General features: G+C 34.7%; 1 protein-coding gene across 2 annotated transcripts in view; it reads right to left on the reverse strand.

Annotated features, from left to right (window-relative positions):
- Positions 1-243: 243 nt before the first annotated feature.
- The window catches only part of Il1rapl1 (interleukin 1 receptor accessory protein like 1), a 1,362,835-nt gene continuing 1,339,698 nt past the window's right edge, over positions 244-23,380 (reverse strand). For both annotated transcript variants that reach the window (XM_004663684.2, XM_045140535.1), the window contains exons 9-11: positions 16,750-16,893; positions 2,206-2,376; positions 244-1,768 (exon numbers count right to left, since the gene is read on the reverse strand). In XM_004663684.2, the coding sequence (XP_004663741.1) occupies positions 1,050-1,768; positions 2,206-2,376; positions 16,750-16,893 (1,034 nt within the window). In that variant the 3' untranslated portion in view covers positions 244-1,049. The remainder of the gene's footprint in view (positions 1,769-2,205; positions 2,377-16,749; positions 16,894-23,380) is intronic.

The raw sequence follows: 23,380 nt of genomic DNA on the forward strand, positions 1-23,380 counted from the left end.
CTCACTTGCAGAAAAATTATAGAGGGAAAAGAGGAAGTAGAATATTAAACAAAAAGAGCCACAAACACATTCATGCCTTTCCGGGAAGTGATCAAATATAGGGCTACATTTTTTTTGTTTTTGTTTTTTTGTTTTTGTTTTTTTTTTTTGTTTTGCTCTTTTATATATACTTATATTTATTTATTTATTTATATATATATATATATAGATCGATAGATAGATAGATAGATATAGAAGGGTACATCAACTCATAAAAAAACAGAAACAACACTCTCTCCCATTTTCTTGCCCTTGATCTCCTCTTCTTAGCACTCTGTATTGGTCACTGATAAGTGACTAGCATATCTCTTGGTCTAGAGTGTATTCTGAAGAGTAGTGAATTAAATGTTAAGACAGTTAGACCTACCTCTACCCCTCTGCAGAGTTTACCCATCATGCTGCCATTAGAAGGGTAGAGGTGGGGAATGAGGCGGGACAAGGAAGAGATTCAGGGCTCTGACTGGCCGGGCCCTCCTATAAACAAATGTTCTTCTCTCTCTCTCACTTTTGTTCACAAATGGCAATGCTGGCTTTCGTTGCACTGCTCTCTGAAGGCCCAGTGGCCCAGCTGATCCTAGGTAGAACCTGAGAGAGGATCTGGTGCTCCTTGTCCCATCAGATAGATTTGTCCAAGCACCCCAAGGAAATGTTGAAAGCAAAATAAATTTTTTAAAAAGGAAATAACAACTCATCCTTAAACTAAATTAGTGAAGCAAAAAAGGGTTTTCTACCTATACATCAGTCTCTTCTTTAAAAAAAAAATGTAAATGTACAAATCCAATGACATATAAAACAAAGTCAAAAAATGTAATGGTCAGAGACATGGTAAAACAGGAAGACACTGATGCTACAAAGAAATTCCAAAAAACATATGTACAAGACCCTGTTTTTCCTCGTGTTCTAGAGATTGTAATGCATGTTTTAACAGCAGCAGTCGAGGATTTAGTTCCAGGCACTGGACTGCAGATTCCACTCAAACTCCCAGGGATCGGGTGTCCCTTACTTTTCTGTCACCAAATCACACTGGATATACTGGTCTCCCTTGGCAACAATGGCAGGATGGCACTGTTTGTGTGGGCCTCATCTGGATTCTGCTCCCTGCTTGACTTTGTCTGTGGCCGCTGCCCATTGATGAGTGTCATAGGGATGTTACAGTAGGTATGTTGATTTCCTATGGAGGTAAGTGGCAGGGTGCCAGTAGGAGGTACGTCGTACTCATAGCTTCGGTAGTAGTGTTTCTGACGCATTTGTGAATGGTACGTGTTGTGAAAGGTAGAGCGGAGATCTGGATGGGCAGTGGCTAGAGCTGTGGAGGTGGCAGCGGCCATAGAAATGGCTGAGACAGTCTGCAGCTCCCCAAAAGGCCCCTGCTCACTAACATCTAAAGCTTGCTCATGTGTAATGGGTTCTATCCTCTTAAAAGGCATTTCGTATTGTAAACGTTTCCAGAACTTAGAGTTCAATTTGTTGCATTTTGGTCCATGCCATTTAATAACCGTCAGGAGCTTGATGGTGTGCTTAAGGGCTTCCACCTCCTGGTAGTTCATAATTCCACGGAGCTCACTGCATTCAATGAGTATAACTTTAATTTCCCCAGTCACAAGCATGTTTCGAAGTCTAGTCTCCAGCTCAAAGATGCTCCAGCCCCTTCTAACTACATAATTTGGGGTCATGACAATAATCAGCCTCTTGCTTTGATCTACACATCTTGCCACATCTTCAATGTATGCTACAAAGAAAAAAGAAGTATCAGAATGAGTGAACTCATCATTTGATTCTAAAAGCTCTGATCAAATCTTTCATGCATTACATGAGAATTATTAGTTGCCTACCATGTTGAGAAGATGAAAACAGTGAATGATGACTTTTAATAAAAGTTGGGCATTCCTTTACATAAAATTAAAATAATTTTCCAACATGTGAATACCTCATTTGATTTATTCCAATATTAAATTTCATAGAGTAAGCTTCTCTATAGAATAATGAAGGATTTTCTCTGGGGTACCAAAATTTAAATTCGATATGAACTCACAAAATCATTTTTTGAGAAGCTAAGATACAAAAATTTTCAAGTAAAGAAACAAAATTAAAATTCTATGGAAAAAGTGATAATTACTCAGACACACCAATATGCAAGCAAATGTGGAAATGAAAATATTAACTTACTGCCAGTTGGGATTAAATCCCTATCTGGTATAAACAACTTATATCCATAATGTTTTTCAAGCATATCGGGTAGGATTTCAAGGGCAAAACGTTCTTCTTCTCCAGTCTCTTGATTCCACTGGTCAGGATCCACTTTGGTATATGACAGGTATGCATCATAATCTTTATTATCTGCCAAAAACATTACAGAAAAATCTTGAAGTTAAACACACACACACACACACACAACAGAACATCAAAACTTTCAGTTTTTTTTCATATATATCCCATTCCTGGAAAACCAAAATTAAAAAAATGTGTTTAATATTCTCTTTATTTGTGTGTGAGGTATATGTGTGTGTGTGCGCGTGTGTGCTTTCATGAGTTTATGTGAGTATACATTCTTGTGTGTGTATGTGAATGTGAATGAAGGCCAGACGCAGAAACACGTGTTCTCTTCTGTTGTTCTCTACATTTATTCTTTGAGAAAATTTCTCTTGAGGATCCTAGAGCTTGCTTTTGTTCCCAAATGGCAATGGTGGTTTTCATTGTACTGCTCTTTGAAGGCCCACATGGTCCATCTGATCCTAGGTAGAACCTAAGAAAGAATCTGGTGCACCTTGTCCATCAGATAGATTTGTCCAAGCACCCCAAGGAAATGTTGAAAGCAAAATAAAATTTTAAAAGGGAACTAACGGGCTGGCAAGATGGCTTAGCAGTTAGGTGCTTGCCTGTGAAGCCTAAGGACCCTGTTTGAGGCTCAATTCCCCTGGACCCACATAAGCCAGATGCACAAGGTGGCACGTGCATCTGGAGTTCATTTGCAATGGCTGGAGGTCCTGGCACGCCCATTCTTTCTCTCTCTCTCTATCTGCCTCTTTCTCTGTCTGTCACTCTCAAAAAAAAAAAAAAATAAAATAAATAAATAAATAAATAAAAATAAACAAAAAAAAATTAAAGGGAACTAACAACTTACCCTAAAACTAAATTAGTAAAGCAAAAAAGTCTAGTTTAGCAAGCCAATGGATACACTGTTTCCCCAGCTCTGGGATGACAGGTACACGTGACAGTGCCTGGCATTTTTCCATCAGTTCTAGGGATGTGAACTCACTTATACTTGCTTGCCAGACAAGCACTTTACCCACTAAATTTTCTTCTCAGCCCAATTTTTGTCAAGTGGTCAATAATCCTAACTATTTTGGAACTAGCTTAGAGGTACAGGGAGTCACATTTTAATTTTTATTGTTGTGAAATAGTAGAAGAAAAGTCAATGTAAAGAGTAATGAGAGAATGAGCACTGGGTGTGTATGTTCTTGAGTCCATGAACCATCAGTGCCACCCTGAGTTCAACCACTACTACTACTAATGCCAAAACGATAATAATAAAATAAGATGTGACACAGACACTCATCATTTTAGGTGCATAGGTTATAGGAGACTTTTGTTCTTTTTTCTGTTTGTTTGTTTTGTTTTTTGAGGTAAGGTCTCAGTTTATACCAGGGTGACCTGGAATTTGCTATGTAATGTCAGGGTGGCCTCAAACTCACTGCCATCATCCTCCTTCCTCTGCCTCCTGAATGCTGGGATTAAAAGCGTGCACCACCATGGCCAGCTCAGATGCTTACTCTTTATGGTTAGATAATATTGATAGACAATAGTACATTATTCCTCAAAATAATGCAGTTAATAATTTCTGTGGTTTGCTATTTTACCAAAAGAGTGAAAACTGCACTTGGCTTGTCTGTGGAAACATGATTTTATTTTATTTCTTTTTGAGTGAAGGAGGGAAAAAGGAGAGACAGAGAGAGAGAGACAGATATATACATACATACATACATATATATATATATATATATATATATATATATATATATATATATATATATATATAGAGAGAGAGAGAGAGAGAGAGAGAGAGAGAGAGAGAGGATAATATGAATGAATGAATCATACTGGCTTCTAACTCCTGGGCAGGAAGGATTCTCCTATGTCAGCCTCCCAAATAGCTGGGATTAAAGGAGTTTTTAACAAATGAATTTTAGATTCTGTGTACTATGCTGACTTGTTGACAAAAAATTCAAACCAAGCTTGGAGTAATAATTTTTCATTGAGATTCAGTTCTTGGATTTAGGGCTTGAGAATATAATTAAACAGAATTGCTATTTAATATATTGTTTTAGTGACTTCCATCTATTTTACACCTTGAAAGCAATTAAGTTATTTTTCATTATGCTAATTAATCTGGTCAAAATAATCACAAAATACCATGTAAGTAAAATTTACTGGCTATTAAATTCTGATTACTCTTTTCCTTTCCTTTTTTACATGACCTCTTCAAATACTTTTTATACTAACTTTATGCTTATTTTCTAAAATTTCATCTTGTTTTCACTTTTGGGGGGGCAAGTCTAACAATTGGCCTTTTTATGAGAGAGTGTGAGAGCGTGCACAAGATAGAGAGAGAGAGAGAAAGAGAGAGAGAAAATTGGTGCATCAGGGCCTCCAGACACTAATCAAATTTCAGAGACCTGTGTCAAGTTGTGCTTCTGGCTAAAGTCTGACTTGAAGAGTAACATGGGTCCTTAGGCTTCATAGACAAGTAAGTTCCTGAATCAATAAGCCATCTCTCTAGTCCCTATTTTTTGTTTTTTTTTTTTTTTTTTTTAATCAGGGCTAGAGAGATCATTTAGCAGTTAAGGCATTTGTCTGCAAAGCTAAAGGACTCACATTTGATTCTATGTAAGCCAGATTCACAAGGTGGTACATGCATCTGGAGTTTGTTTGCAGCAGCTGAAGGCCTAGGTGTGACCAATCTCTCTCCCTCCCTCCCTCTCTCTCTCTCTCTCTCTCTCTCTCTCTCTCTCTCTCTCTCTCTCTGTCTCTCTCTCTCTGTCTCTCTCAAGTAGATAAAAATTAAAATAAAAAACAAAAAAGTAAAAAAAAATAAAAAATAAAAAGATCATCTGGATACTCTTTTATTTGTTTATTTTTTGGATTGTGACATCAGAATTTATAGTTTATCTTAATTCTAAATATATTCAATTTGCTTAGTTTACAAACATCAATATTTTGACCAATTTGTTTATGGTGTTTTCTTGATTTTCAGCATATTGTTCAATTATTAGATCACATTTAATTAAAATATTCAAATTTGTGGATTAAATCAACTGTTTGTTCAGCATAGAATTTCAACTTTGTAAGGGTATTAAACATTAAATCTTGTAGGACATTATTGATTTTGCTGTAAGTAAATTTAGAATACGTCTTTTGACTTTAGAGGTACAAAAATCACTTCTTAAACTCAATATATTTGTGAAAATCTTGAGCAGTTTTAGAAGTCATTCTATCATTGTAACTTTTCAGGACAAAGTCACAAAACTGTTTAATTCACACAAAGTAGAAATAGATGTGTGTGAAGCTAACAACTTCATTGAAGGAGCTCTGGAACTTTTACCAATATGGAAGGTGTTTTAAAGAAGCTTTCAGAAGGGAATATATTTAAGAAGATACCAGCCATCTGAAGTCTGCTAGATATATTTTTGTATTTCCTTTATTCTTCATTCAAGAGAGAGTTGTACTTATTATAAACAAGTGCATTTTCACCAGAAATAATTATACTTACTATTAAGGTTTGATCATAGACCAACAGATAACCTGTAATGGTATCATTTGTCACTTTAGCTTTTGAGTAAGATGCCATAGACAGTATGCAATAAAGCAGCATATATTATTGATTAGTATTTAACTGAAGTATTCATTCATTAACTATTATATGCATTACTATGAGACATTAAACTCTACTTGCAAATTTGGTCAGTAGCATACAGTATAGTAGGGAAGAGATGAGTTAGTGGTTTGTTTCTAGTGATAAATGTGTACCTAAGACTAGCGTATCAATCATTGGCAAGAGGAAGAACTCTTTAAGTCACACAGTGGACTGTAGTATTAATTTGTGGGTAAAATGTTTTGTTTGTTTCTGGGAAGCTGTTCTATTTCAGTTTTTCTCAAAGTATGGCATTCCTAAGGTGGGATTGTAGAATACTAGATCTACATTCTTTGCTTCTTGTCTTAAAAGCTTTTTAAAATCACATCAAAAAATGAACACTGTAAAACAGAAAATACTAAAGATCCAGAAAATATATTAGACTACTCATGTTGATAATTTTAATATAAATGTCTCCTTCACTTATATGACTTTGTCTGTTACTGGTTTCCCTGAATATGTCACATTCAACTTTGTTCCAACCCATAAATTTCTGTCATTCTGTAAAATGTTTTCTTTGGCTTACTTAATGTCTGGTTCATTCCAGTTTCTATTAATGATATCCATTTCTCCTATGACATAGTCACTTCTCTGTATAAACTTCATGTGTGTATGTATGTGTATTTGTGTTTGCACATGTGCATGTGCATATGTGTGTGTGTTTATCATTCTCGCTGTATAGACCAGGATGGACTGAAACTCACTGTTTAGCCCAGTGTAAAGTCTTGATAATTATACTGCCTTAGATTCCCAAGTGATGAGATCATAGACATGTTCCACCATGACTGATGCTTCTTTAATTTAAATGCTCCCAATTATTTTCTTTCTCCTCTCCTTCAGGTTCCTATTACTAACTCTATCCTAGACACATTAATTTGGATATCTTTAGCATGCACTTCACGCTTAACATTCAACACAACTAGCTTTCTATCTCAAACTTTGTTCTTCACCTTTTAATTCATTACAATTTTAATAATGTTATGCTTTGAATGTGTTCCCCATAGGCTCTTGTGTTTGATCGGTTAGTCTCCAGCTGGTGGTACTGTATTTTGAGAGGCTTTGGAAATTTAGAGTGCGGGTTATAGCTGGAGGAACTGGGTAATTGCGAAGCAGGCTTTGTGGGTTATAGCCCAGCCCAGATTCCTACCTGATCTCTGTGTTTCCTGATCTGTCTAGATGTGAACAAGCTCTCCTCCCCAAAGTTGCCTTCTCTTCTTTGAGGGGCTGTATCTGCTCACACATGACTCCAAACAGCCTTCACTGAATTTCTTCTTTGAGATATTTTATCAGAGTTTTGACAAAAGTAGGTAATACAAATGAAGCACTGTCATATCCTTAGTGTATAAAATTTAGGTGCATATTATACTCACTTTTCCTTTACATATAATGATAATGCTATTCATTGCTATATATAAATTTTATCCTATTTCTTTTTAAAATTATTTTTATTTATTTGAGAGCAAAAGACAGAGAGAGAAAGAGACAGAGAGAAAGAGAGGGAGAGAGAGAGGGAGAGAATGGGCACGTCAGGGCCACCAACCACTGAAAATGAACTCCAGATGTATGTGCCACCTTGTGCATTAGGCTTACATGGGTCTTGGGGAATCGAGGCTCAAACTGGGGTCCTTAGGCTTCATAAGCAAGTGCTTAAAAACTAATCCATCTTTACAGCCTGTTTTTATCCTATTTCTACCCTATGCCAAGTTTTTACCTTCTTCAGGATACAGCAATCATTTGATTTTTCCAAATTGTACCACTGAATATACTTGACTACTGATTATCTAGATAATCATTCATTATATCTGTAGTTTCTTCCCCTTTAAGTAAAACATAATTACTCAAAGTTAGAGGTTATCTCTTTTTTCTGTGTGTTGGTTTGAATGTAAATGTCATAGACCTTTGTCTGAAATGTGATTTGAGGCTTGTACATGCTCAAACATCTAAAGAATAAATGGTCTTTTATGTGGGAAATCATGTAATTCACATCCTATAGTTAATTCTACAGACTGCCTCAATATGTGGGGAATTTCTCAAGAAAGATGGCCTTGGAAATGGAGAGTCCATGGTACCTGGAGTCTTGAAGGAATCACAGGAGCTTTGGTATCAGAGTTTAGCAAGTTTTCTTTGAAATGCTCTGGAACTGTAGTTGTTCATTTTAATTCAGAGAGAATCCATGCAGCTACCTCAAGTAAAGTAGTTTTCAGACTTGAACACAAATAAACATTTGTAGGGCCCATTAAAGTATTGAATGCTGGACCCCATCTTCCAAGTTTCTTATTTAGTATTACTATAACAGGTTCTGAGGGTTTTCATTACTGTAAACTCTTGGGAGATATTTCTGCTTCTTTAGCAATGACACCTTAAAGACTATGTTCCAGAACAGAGCAAAGACATGTAATAGTTTTGAGAACATCAAACAACTGTAGACAGCAGCTAGAACACTGATAGGGTGGGAGCACCATAAAAACCAAACCTTGTACCCTCAGCACCATCATAAATGACCCTAGTACCTATAGGACATATATATCAAACAAGAGCTGACAATCCACGTTTTTATCTAAAAGGGGATAGAGAGCTGAGCATTGGGAGTATATACCTGTTCCAACTAGTGGAGAGGCTGAAGCAGGAGTTTCACTTTAGCCCAGGAGTTAGTGGATAACCTTGGCAATGTAGTGAGACTGTGACAAAGAGTTGGGAAATAGACTGTCTGGAATAGCCTTTGCAGTGATTGTCTGAAGCTTAAATGACCTTCATTAATTTGTGCTATAGCCTCAGTCTATTTTCATTATATATCACATAATATCATACCATCTGGATGAATTTGAACTTTTATGCTAATGTCTCCCAGGTAAAAAGGATTGTTCTGTAAGTGGTGCATGCTGGTAAGAATCCAAAAGCATGATCTGTACCATCCACACACAAATGGATATATATATATTTCATATGGTTAGTGAGACTGAGGAATTTGATACTTTTATAACTTTAAAAATGAAATTAACATTTTAAGGGACAATACTATGATCATTTAAATACAACTTTGATATCTAAAAATATTAAAAGTAGAGGGAGTGGCACAAGAGCCTAATTCTTTTTTAAGCCACAATTAAAGTTTTATTTCTGCATAAACAATGAATACATCTGAGTTCTTTTGCCAGACCTGAACAAAGGACTTTTAAACGGAAGTTTCTCATGATCTGCAACTGTGATTGAGCATAATTCTAATTTTGCAATTTCAGTCATCAACTACAAACAAGTCTGTTCACTGTAGAGATGGAAAACAAGTGGTAGAGACTCTGTAGTTACTCTTTATAATCTCAGATCTGGTCATTATGTTACTCTTTTCATCATTTTCATGTGATTCTAACTGAGGTGAATGAACAACAATATGGAAAACAAATATGAAACCCAAGATCTAATCAATGAATTTATTCTTTTATTACTTGAAATAAAATAACTGAACCAACAGATTTTTCTCCTTATATTGATTAAGATAGCTATTGGATTTTCTAGTTAAAAAAATAATATTGAGAGTTAAAAGAGAGTTTGTACTCTATAGTTAAGAGATACAAAACACTAGCTTAAAATATTAGGAAGGTTGGTTTTAGAAGACATAGGAAGGAGGATAATTGGGGCCAGGTGTTCTAGACCAGCCAGGACAACACAGTGAGATCTTGTTTGAAAAAGTAACCAACCAAATAAAAAACCCATAAAATATTAAAGTATCATTAAGAAATCTTACTGGATATATGGAAAAATAAACTATATTAGTATGTATTCCATGAATGTATGAAAGTGTCAAAACAGGTAAAAAATGAGTGAATACATAAATAAAACAATGAATAAAAAAGATTATGAAGGTGATGAACATGTTTCTCTTTAACACATAAGAGGATGTTAGTCTTATTAGGTAGGAAGTTAGCTCCAGAAGGGATTGATCAGAAGGCTATGAAAAGAGGATGTAAAGAACAAGTGCTTACTCCAGATGGACCAGCTCAGGTCTGTCAAGACAGGATGTGGTAGTAGAGCCTGAAATGAGGACATATAGAACAGTACCTGGTCGACTAGCTGTGTGAACTCAAAGCAACTTCAGGGATTCTCTTGCCAGGGGAGCATGTAAAGGATGTTTTTACTCTAACTCAAAGTAAAATAGGCTTCTGAGAAAAGCCCCACCCTTCTTGGAAGTGTACACCCTGAGGGGATGCACAGAGGAGGTGATCACAGGACACTCCCATGTCTTTCAGGACCAGTTCTGTTGCTACTTGGCTCCGCCCACTATTGGTCTAATTAGTGTATTCTGGCTCCCTTGCATGCTATAATTAAACTCTTAACTGTTTGCTCTGTTACTGTGTCTCCACTGCCTGGACCATAAAAACAGTGACTGCAGCTGAGGTAGGAAAACTGATAAATGCAGATCTCCCTTTAACAGTCTTAATACACTGAAGGAGGATTGAGAAGTCAAGGAATTCATAGATATATTTATTTTTAAAAGAGCACACATTTGATAAAACAGAAAATGTAAGTTGACATTCGCTTTTCAAGATAAACTTGGTGAATATAATGCATCTGGGTAAGGACAGAGATTTACTGACAATAGAAATGGTTTGAGATTGACAGCTAAATCTTTGGTAGTTTTTAACCTTTAAACACCTATTGAGTACTTGTCAGATGTTATTGGAATTTTGCCGGTCATTTCTTTTTTTTTATTGCTCTCAAATATTTATAAGTCACATCAATGAAATTGACTAGGGACAGAGGACATCATTCAGCAAATTAGTTCCTAAAATGAGATTGGAAGACTCAAAAATGTATTGTCTATATCATCTTAAAATGCAAGTCTTTACATTTATTATCTCAGAAAATTGCAATAGTGAGAAATAATCATTGATATAATTTGAATGAGAAGGGATTTTAAAATAAAATAAAAGCCATATTTTTTCTTATGTTTCAGGATTTTTTTCCCCTTCATGTGCTTTCTCACACTGTTTTTGAAGGGTAACTAAGCAAAGTTTATTGAGAAGTTATCTGTAGTAGAGAAGGTTCCCAGAAAGTGGATGGGCCTGTTTTTCACATTTTTTAAGATATACTTTTCAATTTAAAACTCTGCAGAACTAAGTAATACGTCATGGAAAACATTGCATGTATGTAATTTTAATATTCTGATTTTCTCACATTGAATGGTTATTTTAATAACTCTCATTTTTTTTCTTAGTTGTGCTAACTACTGAACTAAGAGCCTCACATCTGCTGGGCAAATGTACTGTACTTTAAGAAACATTTCAAGTCTACTATAGTAACTTCTGGAAATTTTTTATAAAATAAAGTTAGTTAAGACAAATACTATGAAATTTTATATTGTCCCAGTTTACATGTTTCACCATGTGATATTTTTTGAGACAATTTTCATCAGTACATTCTTAAAAAATTAAATGTGATGTCAAATATTTTTTTTATGCATGTAACCCCTAATTGCCTCAAATTTGTGATTTGTTTTTTGCCTCAGCATAGTGAGGGTTGGGGTTACATGCATAGTACATCTGGCAATTATTAAAATATTTATGGTGTGATATAGTGGAAACAAAATTATTTTAGCTCATATTTGACTGCCATATATTTATATAACTCATTTGAGATTAAATTTCCTGATTTATAATATCACATCTTGGAGGCTAGAGAATTTTCCAGTATGGGTTCTTGTCTCACATGTGCAATGGTCTAGGTGATATCCCTAGAACTGGAATAAAGGAAAACGAAATAAAATAGGACCTTTTTGAAGCAATTGAGTGGTGTAAAAAATAAATATAAAGCAAAGCTGCAGCTGTTGAACACACATGGAAGAGACAGTCCAGGCAGAGGCATGGAGGGGCAAAGGAGGCTGATGTTCTTAGTTGGTATTTTCTTTCTAATTATTCCAGCATAGCCTATGGTGCAGTTAGTATAAGTTCTACTGTAGAGGCAGTAGGTTGCCCTTATCACTAAGGCTAGCTACTACTCAAATAGAATCAGGCAATGAATGTTCCAAAGGCAACTATTATAAAGCATTTAAACTATATTTTTGTGGTAGAAATTAAATATTTTCTAATTAGAAGTTAGAAATTGGATTCCACTGCAAAAATGTGTGACATTTTATTAGGCAGATGATCTTTGAAAGTAGTGCTCCTCAATACATATGCATTATTTGATATAATTTGGTGATAGATCTCATCCCTGTAAGTATTTTGTAAGACCACTGTTCCTTGAAGAACCTTACTAGACTTCACTCTCTTATAGTCCTATGCCCCAATGAAAATATTTTTTTTTAATATTGCTAGTTGGCTTTCCCAGTCTTACCACTGAGATGCTATCATATTCACCTTAGGAGATAATTCCTTGTAAAGATTTTTAGAAGACTTATACCCACCCACTCTAGGGTTGAAAATTCTTCAACTTTATAGGATGAGCCATTTGCCTATTTTTTCATTTTTCATTTATATTTATTTATTAGAGACAGAGAAAGATAAAGAGAGAGAGGTGAGGGGAGAGAGAGAGAGAGAGAAAGAGAGAAAGAGAGAAAGAGAGAGAGAATGGGCATACCAGGGCCTCTACCCACTGCAAATGAACTGCAGACACATGTCTTAGGCTTTGCAGGCATGTGCCTCAACCAGTAAGCCATCTCTCCAGGCCCATATGGCTATTTTTAAATAAATATAGAGAAGATTTTTTGAAAACTTTATTTTATTTTATAATAATGGTGGTAAGAAATGATTTAACTAATCTTACTTCTAATGCTTATGGTTATGTCACCTAACAAAGACAACAAACCCCCAAAACAAAACAAAACCGAAAACAAACCTTGAGTTTGATATATAATTGCTTTGGTCAGTTAGTTCCCACCCACTGTGTTTGAGTAAAGATCAACATTTCATTATAATTGGAACATGCTCAGATCCCATGGGAATGGCCATGCTATAAAAGTTTTACTAGCAGTTGTCTTTGATCTAGGACACCTCAGTTTGACTTTCTCTAGTATGCACAATGGGGCATTTATATGCTTAGAGACGTAAACAAAAGAATCATAAAAACTCTGAATTTAGACAATCCTGTCAGAATGAGAAGGAAGTGAAAGGAATAAAATGAAGCTAACAAAGTTAGTAGACTTAGTAGGCAGAGAAAAAATAGTTGAATTTAAGGGTAAAGGTAAAGTTGATTTTCATATGGTGATATTTCCTGACCTTTTTGATAAATTATACATGCAGTTAAGAAAATTTTATGACCAGTGAGAGTGATGCAAAGAATTGAGGAATAAAATGGACAATGGCGAGGAATGAGTATAAGAAGCAGAGATAGCAAAGCTGGGTTTGGAATCCAGTTTAGTAGAAATATTCAATATGTATCTAGAAAAAATAATACTAAAATTACAGAACTGGAAGTAGTACATTTGGAATTAGGGATTATGTGTTCATAAACAGCTTCAGATAGGATGGCAAGTGTGATTCTAAAAGTTGGATTCCGTGGAATAAAGAAAGAAATAAAAAATACTGAATCAAACTGAAACAATACCATTACATATATAAATAAATATATATATATAATATTTATATATACATATATAAATATTATATATATACATATATATATTTATTTATATATGAATGAGTGGAAATTAGAAATGTGAAAAAAATATGAGAAGCAAAGCATTGATATGTTCTAGTTTAGAAAAGAAAACATAATTCTTCTGTGGCAAAATATTTCTGATGACTTGAATAAAATTGGCAGAATGTGCTCCATCTCCCAGTCTGGAATCATAGCTGTAAGTTTTAGGATTTAGAGTTATTTAGACCTGGGCTTACATTATTTCTAGTTGTGTGAATCTCTGGTTATCAATAAATAGTGAACATAATAATTGTTGCTAAATTAATCTGTTGTTATCGTGGTAACAGAATGTCACTTCAAACTATTAACCTCTGTTTTTATAACTCACTGTGATTAAACCCAGAGCCTCATACTTGTAGTTATGTGCTCTGCCACTGAGATACATAGCAGCTCCCTGTTAGCTCATCTTTATTTCCTTGTTCTTTATATTCTAAGCCATTCCTTACTTCCAAGAGTATTTTATGAATTTCCCTTAGGAGAGGTAAGTATGCTGATAGATATCCAAGAATAAAGGAGGCATGGGCTCAGTTTTGACTTGTAAATTATGCATTTTTAAAGTCATAGTTTTCTGGGAGAAAGGGGAAAAAGAAGAAACGGAAGAACTCAATTTAAAACTAAGTATTAACTGAGAAGTCAAATTCCAAACCAGAAGATACAGTTATCTTGAAGCGGAACAATCACACTGTGTTTTTTTTTTTTTTTTTTTAATTTCTTAACAGTGAGAATCAAGTTGTGTTTTTCTAGAACAGTAGAGAATTACAGAAATTTGGAATTTGCCATTTAACTTTTTTAGGATAATAGATTTTGAAGGTGGCTATATTTTTTTATATTACTATAGAATGGTTCTGATGCAAATTATTTCTAAAAATTGTAGGGGGTCAGGTAAGTAGCAGTGGGATACCCCAGGAGCAGGAGGTTTGCATAACATGGGGAGAGTACATATGCACTGGGAGCAAGAATTCCTTCCCAGAAAACCCTTCAAACAATGTCTTGGTAATCTTAGTCCCCCCCCCCCCCTTTTAGGAGAATTGTGTGTACATTAATCTAATCTAGATAATATTAAGTTTATTCTCTTGCTTGTTCTTGGGTATAATGGATTCACAGTATCATCTCAAGGAAAGCCCCAGTGGTTAAATTCCTAATTGTGTTAAAGATGGCCTGAAGAACAGGGCTCTAATAAATCCTTAGACATTTATAAATGAAATTAGCTTCCTGGGAGAAGATTTCATTTGTTAAAATATTGTTAGCGTTTGCTTTATTTTATTCCTGAAAACAATATCGGAAAACTTAGGACCCAAACAAGCTTCACAAAAGCAGCGAAATCCATTAGGTTTACCCAAGTAACTCACTCAAATGTTGAAAAGTAAGAATCTCTAAGAGAAATTTCACATCCCTGAAAGTTCAACTGCATATGCTAAGCTTTTCTTTTTAGAGTTATAGTCCATAACTTCCAACATAGACAAAATGTGTACTGAAAATTGATGGTTTGAGTAAAACCATTCTTATCATTTAGTACAGAAAATAAACCTACTCAAAGCAGGGTTCATAAAGACTTTTGGTAATTATTTTTTTTCAGTTATCAGCTATTTCTAAAATACTGGATATACTAAATCTCAATATGTTAAGTACTAAGTTTTCAATAAAATATAGACTTGACAGATCTATTTTATAATTCCATCCTGTAAACTTAAATTAATGCTTAAAATATTTTATTTGTTTATTTGTGAGGTGGGATAGAGAGAGGGAGGGAAAGAGAGAGAGAACAAGAATGAGAGACAGAGAAAAAGAATGAACCAGAATCTCTTGCTGCTGCAAACAAACTCCAGATTAATGTGTCACTTTGTGTATCTGTCTTTATGTAGGTAGTAGAAAATTGAAACCAGCCAACAGGCTTTTCAAATAAGTACTTTCAACTACTAAGCTATCTCGCCAGTCCTTGTATTATCTTTTAAATAATTATTTAAATGCTGGGAAGCTTACTTGTCTTGTAAGTAAATTAGACATTATAATGTTGATCTTGAAATTTTTGTGAAGTTTAGTAAAAATGATTTTAAGACTGTTCAGCACATTGGTTGACCCACTCACCCAACAATAGCGCTGATATTCACAATTTAATCACACCTCCTTTATGTAAGAGCCAAGAAATAATTTGCATGAATGGGAAGGAAGTTGAAAACAAAGAAACACTACAAAAATAATCACTTAAAAAAAACACAAAAAACCCCAACTTTTCATGAATCTGACTGACAACAGAGAGCTCTGCCTATGTAGTATTCTAGAGGACCCTGGAAATGTGGCAAAATGGTCAAATGTTTCATTTTCTCTTGTAGTGTTGTACTATTGGTGATGGAAAATGAAAAAAAAAAGTTAATAAACTTATTATGAAATCTTTATCATTTGGCCTAATGATTGACAGTTTCATATGCTTATTTTGCAAATTTAACTATGTCATGCTTTTTAAATGACCCAAAGAAACGACCCTTAAGTTCTATAATGGATGGGATGGGGGGGTTATTTTTACCCACCAATTCTTTTAATAATGTACATATATTATTGACTGAGCAGAAGCCAATAACTGAACAATCATATTAGAGAATGCAACAGTGAAAACACTATTTGTTTCTTCAATATGTGGAAAACTAATGCATGTATTACTATGAAAACAATGTAGTTTTGTACTTTTTTGCTGGTTCACACTTGGAATGAAATTTAGTCTGTCTAAATTTAGATAAGTATGATGGAAGAGACTGATAAATGCTAAACTAGTACAGTTTCTGATACTAGATATAAGTCTAAACAGGAACAAATTGTGATCCACATCAAATGACTGCACTAGGGTGCACAAATTAAAGAAACTCACCTTACCTGTAGGGAAGTAAAGCTGGCCTTTCTATACTGATTATAAGGTAAGAGAAAATGAATGCACTGAAGGGATAGCAATTAGTGATTATAAGTTGTGCCTTTTGAAATACAACTTGAAAAAGGGTTGCCTTGCAAGTTATAGAGAAAGTTACTTATTGGCTCTAAACCATCATACATGTGTCTTCATATAAAGTTGAATTTACAGTTTGAACATCAACAAATATTAGCAACTATTCTTTTCTTATAATAAGACAAAGGCAGGAAAAATAAGTATATTCCAAAGCAACAATAAAACAAGGAATTCCTCTTACCTCCATCCAGCTCCTCAGCTCCAAAATGATTCCTGTAGAAGAGCATGATTTCTATCTTGTAACACTTGTAGATGGTCACCAAGCAAACAAGTAGCAAGAGAATAGCACCAAGCCCTCCAGCCAATTCAACTGTGTACATCAGCTCTAGAAAAGAAAAGAGAAATAGGGAACTATTCAATAATCATAATTAAAAATCATGAATTCAATTTGATTATTTGATTTCATATTTTTTGCAGATGAGACCAGGTGTGTGGAATGGGTTACAACCATGTGTTCCTTTTTGTGACAGATTTTTTTTTTTAAATAAGGTCTTACTATATAGTTTTGGCTGCCCTTCCTTGAATTTGTGATCTTCCTGTCTCAGTCTTCCAAATGCTAGGGTCCCAAGAGTTATGCACCAGCAGGCCTCTCTTGAATGAGTTTTACTTTTCTATAGCATTCGCTTTGGTTTCCATGATAACTGAATAAATGATAAACAGTAACTATGTTGCTTAGTAACACTGCTTATGGTCAAAATGCATCTTGGTTGACACGTTGCACTTGGACTAGAAAAACTATGTATATGTGATTGAAAACTATAGTATTGAGTTCTCCACAGTACAGCAACTGATATGTATAAACATATCCCTTGCAGACATCCTGTAACTTATACTTTTGAATTTAACTAAAATAAAAGCTTTTACACCAGGACAGCTTCTGCATTCACCCAATGTGAATATTTTTCCCTTTTACCTGTAAGTTGGGGCCAAACTGAAGTGAGAGGGTCAAGTAGCACAGTTCTTAGAGGGCACTATAGCCTATTGGGAAGACTGTATAATGAATGCTATCTGCTGACTGGTGCAAGATGCAATGACTTTTAATGTAGATTTTCTGAATAGAGTGATGCCAAGGTGAAATACAATAATCTTCAAGGCTGACTGCTTAATTGGGTTTAATGCGTAAGCCCACAAGTGGGTATTGCAGTTAAATATATTGGTAATATTTTTACTTCAATAGGCTATTGCAGTTTTCCTTATTATTCTACCCCTTACACTAGGGGAAGAATAATGATACTGCATTTTCTATAGACGAGAATACTTTTTTACACTTGCTCTATACAAGTATATTTTTGCTATTAAATGTCTATGTTACAAGAAAAATTAGTAGACAAGGGCTGGAGAGATGAACAAACAGTCAAGGTGCATGCCTGCAGGGCCTCAGGACCTAGGCTTGACTCCCCCGTACCACATAAAAGCCAGATATACAATGTGTCACATGTCTCTGGAGTGCATTTGCAATGGCTGGAGACCCTGGTATGCTCAATTCTTCCATTCTCTTTCTGTCTGTCTGTCTCTCTCTGTGTCTCTCTCTCTCAAATCAATAAATAATTTTGTTACTAGACTAAATTTGAAATGAATTGTTGACATTTTTCTTTTAGAGTCTGTGTAACAAATTTTAGATTAGCAGTATTTAAATCATAAGCCCTCATACATATATACTGAAACCCACTTTACCTAAGTCCTTGATCGCCATAGTTTATATGTTATTAGTGATGAATCATTGTTTCCCAAAGTTGGCAATTGCCTTGAAATGTACTAGTTTCCTTAATTTCCACTCAGTACACATCTTCCTAGAAGCAAACCACCAAAATAATGTAGCTGTGAATCCATAAATGGATGTCTTATCTAATTCACAATACAATTAATATAAGTTTTGATCAACACCTTTAAAATATCTCATGGTTTTGCAATAACAAACACTCTATGCTTATCATCTCACCCTTATATCCTCATCATAAGTACAGTCAAATAATGAAGGAAATAATGCAGTACAGTGTATGATAATCTGAAAAATACAATAATCATTTTTTCACAAAAACTCCTGCGTATGTATATGTGTGTTTGTATGTGATGATACTTTTTTGTTGATAACAATTAAAAATAATCCCAGTCCTATTTCTCATTATTTTGTTCTTAATTCCTAATTCAACACTTTAATGAAATAAATACATATAAATAATGTTTTATCAAGTGCATTATTCTATACTTGGTGAAATTAAACAGGAGACTAAAGAAAATATTTTACTTAAAACATTAGTTTTTATGAATTTAAGAAAAGAAAGTAAAGTAAGAAAGTAAATACTTTGGGCTGGAGAGATGGCTTAGTGGTTAAGCGCTTGCCTGTGAAGCCTGAGGACCCCAGTTCAAGGCTCGATTCTCCAGGACCCACGTTAGCCAGATGCACAAGGGGGCGCATGCATCTGGAGTTTGGTTTGCAGTGGCTGGATGCCCTGGCGCGCCCATTGTCTCTCTATATCTGACTCTCTCTCTCTTTTGCTCTCCAATAAGTAAAAATAAACAAAAACGTTAAAAAAAGAAAGTAAATACTTGAGGAGGCTGAATAAAGTAATATGAAATAACAAATGATGCCAGCAACCTTATCTGTTAAACCTCCGGAGAAGCTACACAAAATACCATGAAAAAAGTACAAAATTCTCTCCAGAATAATGTTTCCATCTTTGTATATAAACAAAAAAGTGAGGAGATAATACCATCAGGTGCATTGCATCTTGTTCTGTCAGTAGAAAAACAAGTTAAGGTCCATCACACAGAAAAGCTTGCACAATAATACAACTTATGTGCATAGGATAATTTGCATGCCAGAAGGCCACTGGATATTATGGGACAGATAAGCATTTCAACCTTGACATTTTTGTAATTCTGGGGACCAAATACAAGGCCTCATTTTAGGCCAATGCTATTCCATTGAAGCATAAGCCTAGCCCAGATTGTAACTTTTTAAAAGATTTATTTTGTTTTCTAACTGAACATGTTAACCAACCACTTATAAGTTATGACTCTAAAATTCCTTGTATAAGAAAAGAAAATGGAAACATTAACAAGAATATTTAACTTCCCCTTCCAAACATTGCTAGTAAGAAGATACATTACTAGAAATTTTGGGATAGTGTCTAATAAAGTAAAATATGAACATACAATATGAATGTTAATTCTTCTAGGTATCTCTTCAAGCCCTGTCTGTCTGTCTATCTATCTATCTATCTATCTATCTATCTATCTATCTATCTATCTATCTATCTATCTATCTGTCTACATATCCATCTCTCTCTATATATATATATGAATACATATGAACACATGTATCTTTAAGAAGACTAGACTGTTTACAATAGTCTTATTCATAGTAGCTGTGGTAATTCGAATAGGATATTATGAATGTATGGCCCCATAGATTCTGGTGTTTTATTAAAATTGAGTTTATTACTTCAGCCCCTAGAAAGTCAATTCCTGCTACAGGGGATTAAGTCATTGCCGACAGACTGATTTCATCTTAAAGATGTGGAAAGAGAAGTTTGAATTCTGGCATTCTTGTTTGCTGCTTTTGGTGTTTGTTGTCTGTTCATATTTCTCTGCTTGGATCTATGAAAGAGAACCAGATTCTTCTACCCCTGATGGAACTTTCCCCAGATGTGTAGACTGAAATAAACCTGTTCCTGTGCTTTGAGTGTTCATCTCACCAATGTGAAGCTGACTACATTATTATTAGCAATTGGAATGAACCAGAATCCATTAACAGATGAGGAATAAGCCAGTGTATGTGTACAATACAGATGATACTCGGCAAGGAAAAAGTAACTCATAAATGCACAGAACATCCAAAAAAATCTCAAAATACTATACTAGATAAAGGACGTTAAAACAAAGGCATATCTACTGGGTGATTCACCTTAAGTACAAGGGATATAACACAGAAATTATGTGTTTCTTAAGAAAGAGGCAAGAAAGAACATTTTGTGGTAAAAGAAATACTTTGTATCTTCTTTTAGATGTAGATATATAAATCTTGTCACTTTTCAAAACTCATGGGTTTGATAACACAGCATGTAAGGATCTTCTGTTAAACTTAATTCAATTCTTTGAAAGTTTGGTTGCTTATAAAATGCTCTTATCACAAGTTTTGATGTGAGGCCCCTGTAGAGAGAGCTCTGAAGAAATATTGGAGTCAGAGTAGCTTCTCTGTTGCAGATAAGTTTCTAAGCATGGAATAATTTTTTTCTAGTGCCCCAAGCATACCCTTTGTAGCTGGAGGCATAGCAGTAGGCCCAAGCTTGTACCATGCTGTATCTTGTGAAATATCATTGGAGACACTAAAACAGAACCTATGCCCGAAACCTATTCTCAACAAGCTCATAATATATTCTCCTTTCTTTTGATGGTGTTCATAATCCTGGTATCTGCATATTTTCAAAGAACATTTTAAGAAACTGAATATGAATGCATGAGACGAAAAATGTACAAAATTAAGTTATTTTGTTTATAGAGAATTGGCCAAATGTGGATTATTTCCTTTGTGAGATGTCATGAGTCATTCAAATAATAATATTCGCTACTTAGAATATTATGTTTAGACAATAACATGGTCTGAAATAGAACACAAGAAAGAGAAAATAGTTGATGGAGCTTTACAATTACAATTATGGTCTTGTGTAATTTGAGCAACATTTTAAAAGGACAAACATATGAAAAGTTATATGTAATTAGAAAATGAACAATGAGCAAGATTAACTCTTCTGAGCCACACACAGTTATTTACTAGTAGTAAGAGTGTTTAAAAACTTCTAAAAACTGGTCCAAAGCAATGACAATAAAAAGGTTCTAATTTGCCTGAGATCCTGACCATAGCTCAGATCTTCCCTCAGATGCCTCTTTAGTACTACATGTAGAAAGGCAATGTTCTTGTAGCATCCTTATAAAGAGATCAAGAATTAAACTTTGTCTTTCCCCGCAGGGTACCACCAGTGCCAGCTCCTGTTACTATCACATACAAGCCTACATGTTATAAATGTGTTCATGGCAACATTTACTCATTTGATGTAAGTTAGTCACATGAGTATATGTGCAAACTCTACCAAGGAAAACAGTGTATTAGTGTTGCAGTCTGGTTCGCATTGCTGGTAGAAATCACCCAACCAAGAGCAGCTTCTGGGAAAAAGAGGTTTATTTGGCTTACAGGCTCGAGGGGAAGCTCCACGATGGCAGGGGAAACAATGGCATGAGCAGAGGGTGGACATCACCCCCTGGCCAACAGAAGATGGACCACAGCAACAGGAGGGTGTGCCAAACACTGGCATGGGGAAACTGGCTATAAAGCCCATAAGCCCACCCTCAACAATACACTCCCTCCAGGAGGCATTAATTCTCAAATCTCCATCAGCTGGGAACCTAGCATTCAGAACACCTAAGTTTATGGGGGACACCTGAATCAAACCACCACAATTAGGTTTAGTCTCCACATTCTTCTGCTCCATGCTGGGCAGGATGATTAATACAAGACTTTCTTACTGCTTATCGAGTAGATCAGGACAAAATTACAAAGGGTTAACTTTTTCCACTATTGAAAGAAATTATTTGGCCCTAGTGTGATATTGTTTTTGCATTACAATTTGAATGGGAATGGTGTTGCCCTAGAATATGTTATTTTCCTTTTGAAATAGTCTTCTTTTCAACTCAAGTTTAAATTTCCTAGAGGGGCAGCACTTATAGAAAGAGAAAAAGATTCCAATTCAGCACAATTTAGAATCCAAGAATTAAAAGAGAAAATGTAGATCTCAAAAAAAGATCTGTTTAGCCTTTTTGTTATTTGGATAAAATGATGGTCTCTACCCCCTTTAAGTGAATGAAGACTGAATATTGAAAACTTATAGTTATTACAGCAAATTTCTAGGCCAATCCTAAGTAAAGTGGAATTTAGTTAAACACGACAAATGAACAAATGCCAAAGAGTTACATTTAAGAGCACCAGCAGTCATTTTGTTACAGGCAATTAACAACAGTCCTTGGAAAGCACCAGTATGGTCTAAGGGAAAGCACATTGATTATTGCTGTAGTAGTAGACTGCTTTCTGAATAAATTGCCTCAATTTAAAACTAGATTTGCTACAAGCATTTTGAGCAATGACGACAATTTTTTTTTCTTATCAAGACAGTTGGAACAAGCAACCCTTTTAAAAGAAACAGCTAATTAAAATAAAGTACATGCCATCTCTTAGTATATTGGGTTATATTGCAAATAATAAATGTATTTGGTTTACACTAATCTTAGTGCAATTACCTAGTATAGTTTGTAATCCTATATTTTTATTGGACTGTACCTGCTGTTATTCTTTTCAAAGACTTTCTGCTAAAAATCTCTGAAATCATAAAATTTTAACAAAATAAATAAAAGTTTGTATATATTTTTGAGCTCAATTGAGGTTTTTATTTTGCATCTCTATTTGGTCTCTATACATCTATATATATAAAATCTTATGTAAAGTACAGTTGAAGATTTTAGGTGGCCTCCTTTTACATAATTCATCCCCAAACCGGTTCATTCATTACATAAATCTCTTTGAAATGTTCTGTCCTGATTTATACGCTATAAAATGCAAGTTTGTTGGGTAAATGCATGATAGACATGGTAATGATCCCAGTTTATTCATTAGCTTCACCCAGTACATTTGTTCTTTCATTGTGTTATAAAGAGCTAAAGTTTTTAAGAATTTACTCATACACATAAATTCATATGCATATTTATTTCTCTGGAGTAGTATAAATTATTTTTTCCTGGCACGAAGATAATTATGCTCAGCC

Source organism: Jaculus jaculus, chromosome X (assembly GCF_020740685.1).
Source record: "Jaculus jaculus isolate mJacJac1 chromosome X, mJacJac1.mat.Y.cur, whole genome shotgun sequence".
Taxonomy (NCBI): Eukaryota; Metazoa; Chordata; class Mammalia; order Rodentia; family Dipodidae; genus Jaculus; species Jaculus jaculus.